The 16,154-nt window shown below is 41.5% G+C and overlaps 1 protein-coding gene across 1 annotated transcript in view; it reads left to right on the forward strand.

Annotated features, from left to right (window-relative positions):
* dlgap1a (discs, large homolog-associated protein 1a) overlaps positions 1-15,234 on the forward strand; it is a gene marked incomplete at both ends in the record, with an annotated part of 71,896 nt that extends 56,662 nt beyond the window's left edge. Inside the window, 9 exons of the mRNA XM_080440035.1 lie at positions 1,712-1,805; positions 1,983-2,047; positions 2,651-2,727; positions 5,228-5,273; positions 6,533-6,823; positions 7,701-7,833; positions 9,282-9,373; positions 10,190-10,342; positions 15,010-15,234. Of these exons, the coding sequence (XP_080296161.1) occupies positions 1,712-1,805; positions 1,983-2,047; positions 2,651-2,727; positions 5,228-5,273; positions 6,533-6,823; positions 7,701-7,833; positions 9,282-9,373; positions 10,190-10,342; positions 15,010-15,234 (1,176 nt within the window). The remainder of the gene's footprint in view (positions 1-1,711; positions 1,806-1,982; positions 2,048-2,650; positions 2,728-5,227; positions 5,274-6,532; positions 6,824-7,700; positions 7,834-9,281; positions 9,374-10,189; positions 10,343-15,009) is intronic.
* Between the last annotated feature and the right edge of the window lie 920 nt (positions 15,235-16,154).

Below are 16,154 nucleotides of genomic sequence, written 5' to 3' on the forward strand. Positions count from 1 at the left end.
CATTGTTTGTACAGTTGGGTGATCCTTTTCTCTTCTTTCTGGGCCTCCTCTCTCATGAATGCAAACATCTGCTCCGTGGAATTCCGTTGATGACCAGTGCGGTGAAGCTCCTCCTCTTCCGTTCCGTTCCTATGAGGGGGCTCCATCGGCTGGTCTGTGTTTGCTGATGCTTCCATTTTCCTTACAGGAGAACCACAGTCTTCAGAAACGTTGTAGGACCTCTACTGTCATCATATAGTGTAGGGTGAAGCTCTTCTTGACCGTCATCAGACAGTTAAGGGGTCAAGTTGTTACTTGTTGATGTCATCAGACAGGAAGGGGTTAAGTTCTTACTTGCTGTCATCAGACAGGAAGGGTAAAGTTCTTACTTGCTGTCATCAGACAGGAAGGGCAAGTTCTTACTGTAAGCAACCCCGGCTAATAAGGATGGATCTCAAACTGATGATTTTAGAAAGTTTATTCCTGGAACCACCGTAAGAACTGTAAGGTGGGAAAGCACATACAAACAGTACAAACATTACAAATATGGCTGACAAACACATCATAAACCATAATGAAATATAGCTGAAGCTATAAGAAATACTGTGACAAAAACCAATCATTAAACATTTGACAATATGTCCTGTGTTACAATTACTTCAGCAAGAATTGTTTTTAAACCAAAATGACAATCTCTCTTTAGAGTGCAAAACATATGAAATAGGTAATTACTGCAATTATCTTAATCACAAAGAAAATAGCTTTTATCCTATTAAACCAACAACAATGACATGTAAGTTATTTGTATAATGTATCTCCTTTTAGCAAACATGAAATGTACCTTTTACTCCTTGCACTGTTATTATGAATTACAATCTAAACCCATATATATTTATTTAATTATTATTCACGTTACTGAGGCTTCTCAATGGGTCTAGAATAGATTAGCAGAAAGACATTCAAAGTGACTATTAACTTGGTGATTGTAAATCCACAATGGACACAAAGTAACAAGAGATGCAAATAACACAATACAGCAATGATAGACAATACCTTGTGCCCTTAGCCAGGTGCTTAAACAAAATAAACCTTTCGGTTGGAACATAGACATGCTCCTCTGTTGTTATGTTCATTCATTCTGACGTCCTTCAATGCAAAGACGCGCTAAAAGTACCCAGAGCAGTGACATCCTTCCTGTTTCAGGCATTTTCAAAATAAAAGCCTTTACTATAACAGACTAATAAAAACGAACTCAAATACGATTCTTTCAAGCAAAACAATGTAAAGGTGTCAGTTGAGGCATGAACAATAAAACATTATATGTCCAATGTAAACAATAAAAGGACCCACATAAAGTGATAATCTATAAAACTTGGCAAAAGTCCACAGTAATGTATCTTTGAAAGTCCACTGGTTTGGCAAGTTTAGGGTGACAGTAACGCCGCCTTCTGGCCAGGAGGTGCATCTGGTGGACCTTTCTTATAGAAAATAACAGTACATTTTGAAGACACTAATTTATGCAGGGCAGTGCTTAAGTGGTTCGTTACACCCGTCGCAACGCCAACGTGCTGTGAGCTTGTAGATTTGCTATTTCTGGCAAAGAGATTTTGGTCTAGAAGGAAACGAGAGCAGACCAAGTTAGCACAGTTGCAACCCGTTTCCCTAAGAATATAGGGTTTTAAAACCTCCGGGATGTAGTCTAATGTTTTTCAGTGTCCTTTCCCCCTTCCAGATACATGGGCCGGCCAGCCAGCATGTGGGTAACAGCAGCATTACTGTCAGCACGCCGGCCGCCATGGCTCTCTGCAGAACACCACAGGGAGACGGCATGATGAGGGACCAATACAGACCACCACAGGGGGACGGCCTCAGGGACCAATACAGACCACCGCAGGTTGACGGCCTGATGAGGGACCAGTACAGACCACCGCAAGGGGACGGCCTAAGGGACCAGTACAGACCACCACAGGTGGACAGCATGATGAGGGACCAATACAGGGCAGAAACACACTGTGACCCGAGGAAGGAGGCACTCAGGCAGGGCAAATGTCTCTCCATAGGCATCCAAGTAGGTACCAGAGGAGAGGAGAGGAGAGGATCACAGAGCTAGTTTTGGTAGTAGTATGTTGATTTCTTGCACTGCCCTGCCCTCTTGTGGTGGATGTTATAATTGCGCCATCTCACGCTTTATATAGACCTATGCTCTATGTCAGTGGTTCTCAAACTTTTACATTTCAAGGACCCCGGCCCTTGACTTTGACAGTGTACGGGTCCATTTGGTTCCATGTGTACACTGTCAGAGTTACATACCTATATATGTTGAGCAATAATACACAAGAGGCAATGTTATGTCTTGAATAGATCACAGCCTCAAGTGTATTATTGGGTTAACCAGAACTATTACGTTGCTAACCTATAGTGTAGCATTGGGTCCCCGCATTAGCAGTAGCACAAATTAAACTTCTTTTTAACTGTGTTTAGCTGACCTTTGATCTGAATTTTATTCATTTCACTGTTTTATTATTGTTGGTTTTTTTTGTTCTTTGTTTTTAACATGTAGCACTTTGAGATTTGGTTCAAATATAAAGTGTGTTACAAATAAAAAAATATTATTATTATTATTACAATAGCTGTATAATCAGTGGTAATTAGTGGTGTTTGTCCGCTGCAGGTGGACGGACCAGAGGACGACCCCGAGGACCCATCAAAGTTTGCCTCCATTGGGGTTCAAGTGGAGGATGGGAAAGTGTAAGTACATACAGGCCATTTAGGCCTTGAATCAGAATCTGTTTTATTGTCACATCACAGGTTTACAGGTGTAAATCAGTGTTTTGTGCAAGCTCCATCATTTCGTTGTTTTCCAGAAAGGGGGGGAGCCTTGTAGCTCATTGTAGTACCCACTGTTTGATATGTTCCTGTTGTCTCCTGTGGTACAGAAAAGGCTGCCTTTCAAACAAAACACAAGTCTTAAGCTAACGTTATAACTTCCTGACAACAATTGCAATAACCCTGAATGTATTCTTATCGTATCTGATGAAAACGAATAGCTGTGTTAGCACTCCAAGCCATAATGGAACATAACACATTGAGAACAAGAGGCCAAGCTCATTATCATATTGGTACCAGACAGTCAACAAGCCTCTACATGAAGTCTTTTTTGTCCTTGACTTCATTATGTATCTGTGTCTCTGCCAGAGCACACATTTTAAATCGAATGATAAATGCAAATAACACAAGCCGCGCGTTTCACTCTTCATGTCTGCCGCCCGCCACCGTTCTTGCATAATAAAACAATCTACCGTCAGTGAAGAGTCTGAAGACATCCTTAGAAAAATGAAAGGATTTGCAAAGTTATGGCAGCCAGGGATACATATTCTCCAACATGTACCGCTAGACACAGTTAAACTAGCAGATAGCAGTACATAATCACACAGTATCTCTAAAACACAGAGGGTAGAGTCATGTGTAAAATGTTCTACTGTATTTTAAGACCTTAAATTGGTTATTATCCTTTTCCAAGGACGTTTTATTGTACTCCTGCAATAATTTAGCAAATTTTCTTAGAGCAGGCATCACAGTTTTTTGTAACTTTTTTTTTACATCAGATATTATCGTTTTGGAGCAAACTATTCATAGAATCCCATATATTTTTTACTCTATCACATTATTACATACAGTATATCATATCACATCCAGTACTTCTCTTACTGTAGTCTTCTCATTGCATGTCCAGTGCTGTTACCGCAGTATATGGCTGAGTCATTTGTTGCTGTTCTGTAATTGTAGCAGTGTGGCTCTCTGGCTGCTAGCAAACACCCACACACCTATCAGCCAACATTATAAACACCCACACACCCATCAGCCAGCATTATCACCTCATCCTGTGAAGCTGTGGGAGGAATTATGACTTGAGGGAGACTGGGGGGTCTCTGGTCTCCCTTCAGCCGCCTTCCCAGCTTCAAGCTTATTTAACGCCTTTTAGGCTCTATTTGTGCTCCATCGCACGGTGGAAACAGCCGATGTACAAGCCCACCACGTGCCACAGAGCGACGCGTTGTGAGCTTGGAGCTTGGCTATTTATTTTCACTTGACACTGTCGTACTAGCGAATTTGACCTTACGTTGTTTAGAGGTGTGTGTGTGTGTGTGTGTGTGTGTGTGTGTGTGTGTGTGTGTGTGTGTGTGTGTGTGTGTGTGTGTGTGTGTGTGTGTGTGTGTGTGTGTGTGTGTGTGTGTGTGTGTGTGTGTGTGTGTGTGTGTGTGTGTGTGTGTGGCTGCCATGGCCTACGTATCTATTTCTCTCTCCCAAATCTCTCTCCCTTCCCCCATCTCTTTCTCTCTCCATCAGTCTCTCTCTCTCTCTCTCTCTGGTTGTCTTTATCTTTCTCTGCCTCCCACGCACATCTCTGCGGAGAGGCATTCACTGCCGACAGCCTTCCGAATATTGAGGGTGTATTGTGAAATGGCTTCTCTCAGGGCGGATAGGGGAGCAGCTACGGGTCAGACCACAGAAGCGGATCAAAATGAGACTCACCACAGCTACTTCCCAGCCTTTGTTGCTCAGCTGTTTGCGGTGCATTGTGACCTTAACAATTCAGAAATAAAGAATAGCAACAGGCTTGCATTGTCAATGCACATTCAGCCTCTCTTCAGGTGATATCCCTTTTATAGATGAAGATACAACAGAGGGAGGAAAGCCTTACCAGCCAAACATAATGTACACACTAGGCATGTAACGATTTATCATAAATGGATTAAGATAGATTCAAACTGGTGACAATTTAAATCGATTTAATAAGAAATGTATCGCGATGCAAACAGCATAGGGCGCGTAAAAAAAAGAGAAGAAAATATAGGATCTTTGTAAGAGAATTGATATAAAAAAAGGGTTCTCAATCATTTGCTACTGTATTGAAAAGAGTATAAGAGAAAACACAGTTTTGTAATTCTTTTTTTTTTAATAAATAAAAAGAGATAAGAAAATACTGGATTTATGTTAGAAAAAAAAGAAAAAAATATTTTTCATTTGTCTGGAAAATCATTTTGTGTTTAAGAAATCGTGAAAAATCATATTGTGAACCTAGTATCGTGATTGGAATCGTATCGTGAGTTGAGTGAATCATTACATGCCTAGTACATACGTACGTACATCAATAAACAGCTTGCAGGGTATTGGATGTGATTCCACTGCTTGCTTGTGCCTTGCTCTCTGGTATTTATTGCTGTGTTTGTCTGTCCATTGTGGCCAGGTACCGACGCTTTCAGCGCTCCAACAGTGTCACAACAGCAGTACAGGTAAACTATAACCACCTTCACTAGTCCACCGTTACTAGTGACTATTATTTCAAACGATTTGACTCAGTTAGTCACTTTAGTAACTTAAATTAAATCAATGCCATCAATTATGCCACCAATCAGTCAGCACCAGAAAAATCTTTATTACCTGCTACAAGCAAGTTGTATTGGCATGCAGAGCAGCCCAACATAAAACAATTAACGCAAATGTATATATATATAAAATATATATATATAAATACATTATTAACATAATCAATCATAGCCAAGTGTTTGTGTTCATATACATGTACTCTATGCAAACAGGATGTTTTAACCTATTTAGACCGTGTCATTTTCGATTTTTACGTTGGCTATTAAAAAATAGTAGATGTACAAGCTCACAGCACGTCACTTCGTGCCACGCTTGTACATCTGCTTTTTTTTAACATACATTCTTTGAAAAATCTTGAAAGTGAGATAACTTCTGATTTAGAAGACATTTGTATAATCGGCCTCAGGTCTTAAAGGGCAAGACCACTTTGGTAGAGGTTTGGGTTGTGTACTTACCTTACCATGATGTAACTCCAAAGGTGTGCAAGAAATACAAAATAATGGCTCCATTGATTAGAAATTGATAATTCAAAATATGCTCCTCATTGACTTACATTGTATGCTGAAACAGCTTTCAAAGTCACTCTTTTAGCCCGTAAACCAACACAAACAAAGTTGATTCAGACGATATAGAGCATCACCAAACCCAGTACTGTTTATTTTTTTTATAAAAATGTTAACTTCCTGCTGATTTTACTATTTGAAGATCCGGATCCGGATCCGCAAATCCAGTCCGGGTTTTCTTCTTAATAAAAATAGCAAAATCAACAGGAAGTTAACATTTTTATATAAAAAACAAACAGTACTGGGTTTGGTGATGTTCTATATTGTCTGAATCATCTTTGTTTTTGTTTGTTTATGTGCTAAAAGAGTACCTTTTGAGATCTGTTTTACCGTACAATGTAAGTCAATGAGGAGCCTATTTTGAATTATCAATTTCTAATCAATGGAGCAATTATTTTTTATTTCTTGTCCACGTTTGGAGTTACACCATGGCAAAGTAACTACACAACCCAAACCTCTACTAAAGTGGTCTTGCCCTTTAATGGGTTGATTTCCCATTTTTACTTCATTTATTATCATTATTAAATTATTAATATTTGACATGAACACTCAGGATCTTACTGTGTGCTTTCCTGCCGCATTGTGCAACAAACTTCTAACAGGCCGATCTGGACCTGCCAGACGTGCTGGACACGACGCCTCCTCTGGACTCTCCGGACACAGACTTTGACCTCCCGTCGCCCGGCTCCGTGTCTCGGCAGTACTCGTCGCGCGACGCCGCCTCCTCCACCGTCAGCATCCAGGGCTCGGGGAACCACTACCACGCCTGCACCTCCGACGACTACGACGACGTGGGCTTCGACCCGTCCATCCTGCCCCCGCCGGACCCCTGGATAGACGGCGTGACCGAGGACGCCCTGGAGGCCGCCTTCGACAGATCTGCCATCCTGGAGGTATGCTGTACGGAGGAGGACGTACGTGTTTTACATGGCGGGCTTTGGCTTCATCGATCTGCATTCAACCCATCCTAGATATTAGTGGCAGTATTTATTAACCAAATGGGTGAAATGTTGTTGTTATGACTGTTGAATAATTCTTAGTCCCTGGTTTCAGAATTTCAGTTTCAGTTTTCAGTTTTTTGTATGTTCAGCCCATACAGGAGCTGAACAGGTTCTTTGTAAACCAGCAGTGCTATATATAGCACCTCAACCCTCCCAAAGAATCACTGAAGAACCAAAAAAAATTGTGTGTAGGTGTACGGTGAACTGTGCCAACTGCATTGAGTGGTTTGGGCGATGGAGAAATCACCTCAGTATCGAAAATTGCATAGTATTCGTCGTGCTATTGAACCATTTGTCTGTGTGTTGGTTAAAAAAATATTGAACCAATGAAGAGTATTAAAAAGCGCTTCTGACAAAACCAGCTAACTCCATTGGATCCTCAAACTTTCTGCTAAACTCCACCAAAGGGGGGTGGAGTTAGAAAGGGGGGTGGGGTTAGCTGGTTTTGCTGGCTCCAGGCTTCACCCCCTTTGACCTCCCACCTCATTGTGAGCTTGGAGGTCCATTCAGTTGTTCTTATCAATGATGAACAAAACCTCCTAACTGTTTTTTCATTTCCTGAAAAATGAACATTTTGCAGTTCTGGTTTCTGCCCGACAGCAGAGATATAATATATAATAGTATTAATGTAGTAGTATTGTGTGTGTGTGTGTGTGTGTGTGTGTGTGTGTGTGTGTGTGTGTGTGTGTGTGTGTGTGTGTGTGTGTGTGTGTGTGTGTGTGTGTGTGTGTGTGTGTGTGTGTGTGTGTGTGTGTGTGTGTGATGCCAGGTGGTGCAGCGGTCAGTGTGCCAGAGAGACGGTCGCTGGTTCCTCAAGCTGCTGCAGGCGGAGACAGACAGAATGGAAGGCTGGTGTCAACAGATGGAGTTGGACCAACAAGAAAATGACCTGCCCGATGACGGTGTGTGCGTGCGTGCGTGTGCGTGTATTACACACTGACCTGTGTGTATGCCTCATTGTGCATGTCTGTGTGTGGATAAAATTCAAGCACAATCTGTGCCTCACAATATTAGACGATGACTTCTGTTATCACAACCATAACGGCATGTGGATCTCAGACTTCACTTCATGTGGCCGGTCTGTGTCGTCGCGCATCAAACAACAGCATGTCCGGTGCATTACAGAAGTGGGACACATCAGCAGACATGTCTCTCCTGACAGAGTTTATGATACAAATGATTGATAAACATTTCCAGTTTACCCACCGGATAAACAAATGAGGATGAAGATGACAAGCAATTATGATACAGTCACTATGATCTGTCACTCACTTATACAGTATCTTGTATCAGAAAACTCTATAAAAAAATAAAAAAACAACGCTTAATTACTCCCAATCATATAGTTCACACAAACTTGAACTATATGATAGTTACAAAAGACTAATAGCAGCGGCAACTTCACAAAACATAAACGGCTCATGAAACTATTGAGCCTGTTGCACTGAGACATGTACGCCTACTTAAGCATGCTGCAAATTGCCCAGTTCTACATTTTACCTTCACTTTAAAGTCTCAACTACTGTGCTCGCCCTTACACGCTTGCCCATTTTTGTTATTTAACCTTTATTTAACAAAAAAAAAACACATTGAGACAACGTCTCTTTTTCTTTTATTTTTTATTTTTTTATTTTAGGGCTTTTATGCCTTTATTGATAGGACAGTAGTTTGACAGGAAATGGGGAGAGAGATGGGGAGTGACATGCAGCAAAGGCCGTCAGGATCGGGACTCGAACACGCAACACCCTGTCAGGCTACATTGAGCCTATAGGTGCCCGGACGGCTGGCGTAGCGGTCCGGGCACCTATAGGCTCAATGTAGCCTGACAGCTTCCCAAAATCTCTTTTTCAAGTGTGAACTGGCCAAGAGGCAGAATGAAATTACACGTCATTGCCAAACATACACTACAAAACAAACAACAATTGGACATCCATGATACACAGCAAATACCTAAAATATCTCCAAAAGTGATACTATTTAAGCAATGTGAGGAAGCTAATAATCCTACATAAATAGAAATTCACAAAATGTACAAAGAGGCTAAACATCCAAGCAGGAGCAAGTGTTGGTGAGTACATCTACGGTGATCCTTTTAAAACTTCTCAAGGAAATTAGTGATGCTAATTTGAGTCTGGTCTGCAGAGGGGACCAAACTTTTACCCCCCTCAGATGCAGATGAAGGTACAACGTAACACAGCCAAGCATTTGATCTGAGGTTAAGGTTGTTCCTATAACCAAGACAATGTGATCAACATCCAAGGTGTTCTTTGGTTTGTTGTTGACGTGCTCAAAGGTTTTGATGTGCGACACACTGTTTGAGTCAGACTGCTTGTGTCTCTGTGCTGTGCAGTCCTGGGGAAGATGCGGAGCGCGGTGGGAAGTGCCCAGCTTCTGATGTCCCAGAAGTTCCAGCAGTTCAAAGATCTCTGTGAAGACAACTTGGTGAGCGTCAGCAGGCCTCTCGCTATCTCTGTTAACAATATGAACTCTGGCATCCCTATTTTTATCAAAAGGTTTTTTTTTTGTGGGGGGGGGCTTTTTATGCCTTTATTGCTAGGACAGTAGGCTGACAGGAAATGGGGAGAGAGATGGGGAATGACATGCAGCAAAGGCCGTCGGAATCGGGACTCGAACGCTGTCAGGCTACACTGAGCCTAGGTGCATGGACCGCTACGCCACCGGTCCAGGCCAATTTTTCAAAGCTTTTAAAGTCATAATATGTAACGTCCATTTTAGTAGTCTTTTTACCGACCCATATGGTACAGTAGCTCCATTATCTGTTAGAAGAATTTAACTGCAATTCCCAGACTTCAAAGTTGTCAAATAGCACATTTAAGTGGAATGGTTACTGTGAAAAGATTCCACTATGTAACTTAAACAAATATAAAAGCTCACAACGCATCGCATTCCGACGCGTTGTGTGTAGTTTGGCTATTTAGTAATTTTAGATTTCTTTGGCTATTCAAAAATAGCAAACATTTGTTACTCAAATCTTTGCTTCTGGGGGTCCCTGGAACAACATATTTTGAGATAGGGGTTGGCGGCCAAATTCATATCATTTTGGGGGTCCTTGACATGAAAAGATTTGAGAACCACTGATATAGAAACTTTGAAAAGATATTTTCAGAAAACTGTTCGGATTTAGAAGACATTTGTAGAATCGGAACCTCAGGTCTTAATGGGTTTTAAAAAGCTGTAATAAAATAGGCCACAAGTGAATCCTCGTCCTCTCCTTCTCATCTTTTGTCTAACCCTCAGAACCCTCAGGCCCACCCCAGGCCCGTAGCGTCAGACCTGGCAGGCTTCTGGGACATGCTGCAGCTCTCCATCGAGAACATCAGCCTCAAGTTCGACGAGCTGCACCAGCTGCGCGCCAACAGCTGGAGACCCCTGGACCCCCCCGAGAGAAAGGTACGCACAGACGACCGGGTCCCTGCCCGTCTGTCTGTCTGCCTGTCTGTCTGTGTGAACAAGGAGGAGGTTTTTAAAATGTGCTTTTTCGTTTTTCCCTTCCATCCGTTTAATGTCTGGCCAAGTATCATACGATAACGATGGAGATGTACAGTAATAGTAATTTCCATTTTGTTTTTTTGCAATATTGCGGAAAAACTAGTCAATGTCTCTCGATAGTTACAGTATGTTGCTCTGTCAGTTTCAAGCACATTTTAAACACATTTATAATACCACAAAAATAAAGATGCTAATTTGGCCATTTTCGTTTATTAGACTTAAAGCTGCACTTTGTAACTTTCCTCTTCTACCCCGGATTTGAACCCGGTTTCCTGTGCAGATTTTTGTCTCAATAGAAGAGCAGGGAGACAAAAATATAACCTACCCAATTGTATACTGTAAGTTATATTGTATGAACATACTCTACCATACAGATTGGACAACATTACATTTTAATAATAAATAAAAGGTTACAGAGTGCCGCTTTATTAAGCAAATAAACGGATTACCTGACCTCATGTATTCATTAAAAATCACGTCAGATATCAAATTGAATGCCACTGGTCGAAAAGTCTCCATATTTATTCAACAAGAGTGTCCATCAGTGTTTATTGCAATGGTTCCCCTATTTAGAACAACTTGTGATACGTCATAGCTTGAATAATGTGATACATCATAGTTTGAATAAAAAAACGTTGGCTAGTGTCCATCTGTCTGTCTATCTGTCTGTATCTACATTTTCTGTCTGTCTGTCTGTTTGTTTGTCTCTCTTGTCCACTTCCCTCTCCCCCTCTCCTCCTCTCGTGTCAGAGAGGCTAGAATATCTGTCTGACGGTCTGTGTGGTGTTAGCCTGTTGAGTTACGTATCTAGAAAGAGAGACACAGCTGTGTGTGCAGGCTTTGGTCCAGTTTGGTACTAACACACACACACACACACAGTCTTATTATCAGGACTATATGCCTTGAAACATATTGGCACTAGCCTGACAAAAACTCGGATCTCCAAGAAGTCTCAGGTTTTTTAATAATAAAATGACACAGATACGTTCCTGGATTTAATGGTTTAATATGGGTTTGTTTGTTTTTAGATAGAGTTTTCCATGCAATTCCGTTTTATCTGACAATTGGTCAGACAAGAATATTCTTATGACCCAGTTTTAACAACATTGCGATTAAGTCTGAGCTTTTGTAATAACAATTCTAATTGAAAGACCCACCAGGACACCCTATTGTGTTTCTTGGTCCTGTCCTGGAGGGTGTAGATATTTTCCAAATATTCGTCTACAATTGCCAGCTATCAATATAGTACTGGAAAACACAGAGACAATGGAGATTCAAGGTTTTGCGGTACACATAATAAGTCCTTCATGTCGAGTGATCTTACTCAAAGATGTTGTTTTCATCTGCATGACCGATCAAGCATTGCTGTTGTTCTAACTCTGTCTGGCAACACATTGCTTTTGTCTGTGGTACAAACATTCAACCAGAGTGAATTCTTCAACCACGAACCTCCAGGTTTACTTGTTCCCCCCTTTCCAATTCAAAAGATGGATAGTGCAGTTCTAGAGAGATGATGGGGAATTCTTAATTGATAAGAGGAATGTGGCATACCTCAGAATCAGAATCATCTTTATTGTCACATCACATGGTTTACAGAAGTAAAAAAAAAAGTGGGTGAAATTAGTTTTCGTGCATAGTTCCCATTGTATCGTTATTTCCATTGAAAAAAAGAAAGAGGAGGGGGGGGGCAGCTAGGGGGAAAGGAGATCAAACAAGAGAACTAAAAAACAAGTTGTCTTCATATTTACACATGGTACCTGAGATAAGATATAAAGGTGTGTGTGAGCATAGCAGCAGATGTATACTGTGCATGATATACTTATGGACGTTAGTTAAGGCCTCTCGTTTCTTTTCAGTGTTTTTTTAATGTGGTATGTTGAATTTTGAAGAAGCTTCTATAGTTCCCAAAAGTAAGATTCCGAAGCCATTTCTGATAAACAAGGCAGTACAGTAGAGCGAGCTAACGGTAACAAGATGCCAGTGCCGGTGGCTTAGTTACTCGTTAATGCCTGAACAAGACCTGCAAACAAAGTTCTATCACTGTGAAATATCCATATCTAGACAAGTCCCAGAGAATAATTCTGTTGTGTCATGCTGTCTACTAGTAATATTAGTAAATTAACGAGCATTTACTGCTGCCATGCCACTGCTTGAGATCTAGGCAAAACATTTGTCGAATAAAATTGGTGTCAAATACCAATTTGACACCAATTTTAGATTAATTACATTTTGATTTATTACACTTCCACGAGGACGTTTTTTGAGATGCGTCTCCTGCTTTAACTGAAATCCAGTTCTGCTTATTGGCTCGAAAGTGATTGCTGCATCATCTGTGTTTACCGTTTGCTTTAGGCCTGTTTATTTCCCTCTTAAAAGCTTTCAGTGTATACGCAAATGGATGCACTTTTGCCCTTTTGATACCATATAATATACAAAGCATGTATTAGTGTGTACAAAATATTTGGATCACTTGCTCTTTACATGAAAGACTGATTTGAACAATTAAATTCACTTTAGTCACAAATGGTAGATGAAAGTGACTAGCTGGAGACACTTGAAATGTGGGTTTCGCAAAACTGCAGTGCAGCACAATATTAGGCTTTGTTTTACACATAATGTATTTTAAACTATATACAGTATTTTGTTGTTTTCTGCCTGTAACTCTATTAAGCCTGATTTATACTTAGCCATACAATGGTGTAAGTAAGTAGAAATGTGACGCAACGGTTGCCACGCTATGAGCTTGTAGATTTGCTATTTTTGAAAAAGAATCGTGAAAATGTGTGCGAATCTTTGAATAGATATACATTTTTAACTCAAATCTTTGCTTCTGGGGGTCCTTGGAACAAAATATTTTGAGATGGGGGCGCAGACAAATACATTATCATTTTGGAAAAAGGTTTGAGAACCACTGATATTAAAGCAACATACGTTTCTTTTTTAACTGTTAGGATTTAGAAGACATTTCTAGAATCCCCAGAAGCAAAGATTTGAGTGGGAAAAAAATTGCTTTAAAAACATATATACTCAAAGTTTTGCTCACATCTTCACGATAAAAATAAATAAATAGCTGATCTACAAGCTCGTAGCGCGGCACTCGGTATACTGTAAGCTTGTACAAAGTATAAATCAGGCTTTAGGCTCACTCAACAGTGGATCTCCGACATGGCTGCGCATTGTTGTGAATTTTTCTGACGGCTTCCTCATGTGCTTTATCTGTCTGTCTTTGTTGTCTTTCTTGTGGTCTTGTGCTGTTTTCCTGTGTTCGACAGTGAGGGCCCCATGCAATCAGCCACGCACCAAACAGCAACACAGGGCCCTCGACAACTCGGGGCCATCATAGACACATTGCGCTGTTTGTCTGTCCTTCCATCTGTCTGTTCCTTCCATCCATCCATCCATCCTTCCTTCCTTCCTACCTCCCTCCCTACCGTCGTTTCCTCCGCTGTTGTCTCGCCATGTGCGTTTTTTTTCTCTGTTCTGTTCAAAAACGTTGAAAAAGTTGATTTGTGGTTGTGTGAAAACAGACCGGTCAGAATGTGGTCTGTCAGTGTTCTGGAGTGTTCTCACCTCCCCTGATCTCCACTTTAAACTGCACTCTTGATATTTAATAAAGTCACATAGTAGCTGTAATACGCACATGAAAGCACATGTATATGCACGCTAAGAACTACTAAATATATTTTACGTGGACTCTTCCTCTTAAAGGAGAATTCCGGACAAATTAAGTGTTATCTTTCATGTCTCGTTACTCACCTAGCGACGTAAAAAGTGGCGTTCTTTTTTTCCATATATTCCCCTGTCGTCATTTTTTAAACACCCTCCGTTGTTATAATGGGAGCGAGTGGGTTAGTGAAGTTCGTCTATTATAACCGACGCAATGTTATTTTTTTCTCTACTACGATTCATTGTAGAGTCTCATGATAGTCAAACATGCGCTGAAAATTCCTGCGAGCCTGCCGTTAATGGCGAACGATTTAACACTGGATGCTTGTTTCTTTCCAGAACCTGGCAACTCGTGTTGCCAGATTCTGGAAACAAGCAACCAGTGTTAAATCGTTTGCCATTAACGGCAGGCTCGCAGGAATTTTCAGCGCATGTTTGACTATCATGAGACTCTACAATGAATCGTAGTAGAGAAAAAAATAACATTGCGTCGGTTATAATAGACGAACTTCACTAACCCACTCGCTCCCATTATAACAACGGAGGGTGTTTAAAAAATGACGACAGGGGAATATATGGAAAAAAAGAACGCCACTTTTTACGTCGCTAGGTGAGTAACGAGACATGAAAGATAACACTTAATTTGTCCGGAATTCTCCTTTAACACACACTCATACACATGTGCAGTACGTGACATGTACGCATGCGCTACTGGAAGAATCCAAAAAACCTCTACTCCTGCATCAATGCCATCAATTAAAATGGCAAATATACTATACTATACAGTAATGAACCGAACCACACACATCCACAAACACCCACTCTGTCTGTGTTTTTCCTGAAACGCTCTTCCCCCTCACTCCCTCCCCTTCCCCTTCCCTAACCATCCGACCCTCAACCAGGAGAGGCGTCTCCCGCCCCCGGTGCCAAAGAAACCCCCTAAGGTCCCCCACCACCACCCTCCGTTGGCCAGGGACTGGTCTCTGGAGAGCTCCGAGAAGCAGCGGCAAGAAGCGCGCAAGCGTCTGATGGCCGCCAAGCGCGCGGCGTCCGTGCGGCAAAACTCGGCGACGGAAAGCGCCGACAGCATCGAGATCTACATACCCGAGGCTCAGACGAGGCTATGAGAGCCTGCCAGCCAGCCAGCCAGCCGAGCACGCATGTGGACAGAGGGCTTATCGACACACACACACACACACACACCACACAAGCACACACACGCACACGTGCGTGCACACACAAACACACACACGCACGCGCACACACGCACACACACCAGGCATTTCTTCAGGTCTTGTGGCCATATGAACACTGCAGGATAGATGCAGGCTATAATATAAAAACAGTCTCTCTCTTGTTTTTCCGTTTCCCCCATGAGAGATGGGTACCGTCTCTTCTCTTCTATCTTCCTCTGCTTCACCCCCTCCCTCCCTCCCCGTCCTTCTTTTTGTGGAAGATGATCCCTGCACAGATTATTCAGCTCTTTCTCTATCTGGTGATTCCTCTTTGAAGAGGAGGATGGACGGATTTTGATCACTTCTAACTGTAATATAGGAAGCCATCATGGGGATTCCACAGCGTTGACCTAGAAATTATAACAATGTTGATGTTACAAAAAAAAGAAAGAAAATAAGCCACATTCGAAGGTTGATGTCTAAATAATGTTTGGGAATGAGTTTCTTTGGATACTTGTATATTCACCAAGCCTAAGCATGGATCACCTGGGTTTTCTCCCTTGCTTGGTTAGTACTTTCTACCTTACGGTGTCACTCTTTCCTCAGGGGCTAAGAGTGATTCGGCTGAGAAACAGGGTACATTTATGCATAAGCAATATTCACCAGACGGTACGATCGGACTGGGATTGCGTACAACACACAGTGTGGTACTTAGCGTGCAGTGCATTCCTTTAGCTTTGACGCAAGTTCAAATGCACAGAATTGGCCTATATCATGGAAGAAATTAAGTATGAAACTCCTGTCAGTTTTCTTTCAAGATTGTTTAATTATATAGGTAGTAAAGTAAAGAAAGTCAAGCAAGAGGGAGCAGA

This window comes from Gymnoscopelus braueri, assembly GCF_963280865.1.
Source record: "Gymnoscopelus braueri genome assembly, chromosome: 10".
Classification (NCBI taxonomy): Eukaryota; Metazoa; Chordata; class Actinopteri; order Myctophiformes; family Myctophidae; genus Gymnoscopelus; species Gymnoscopelus braueri.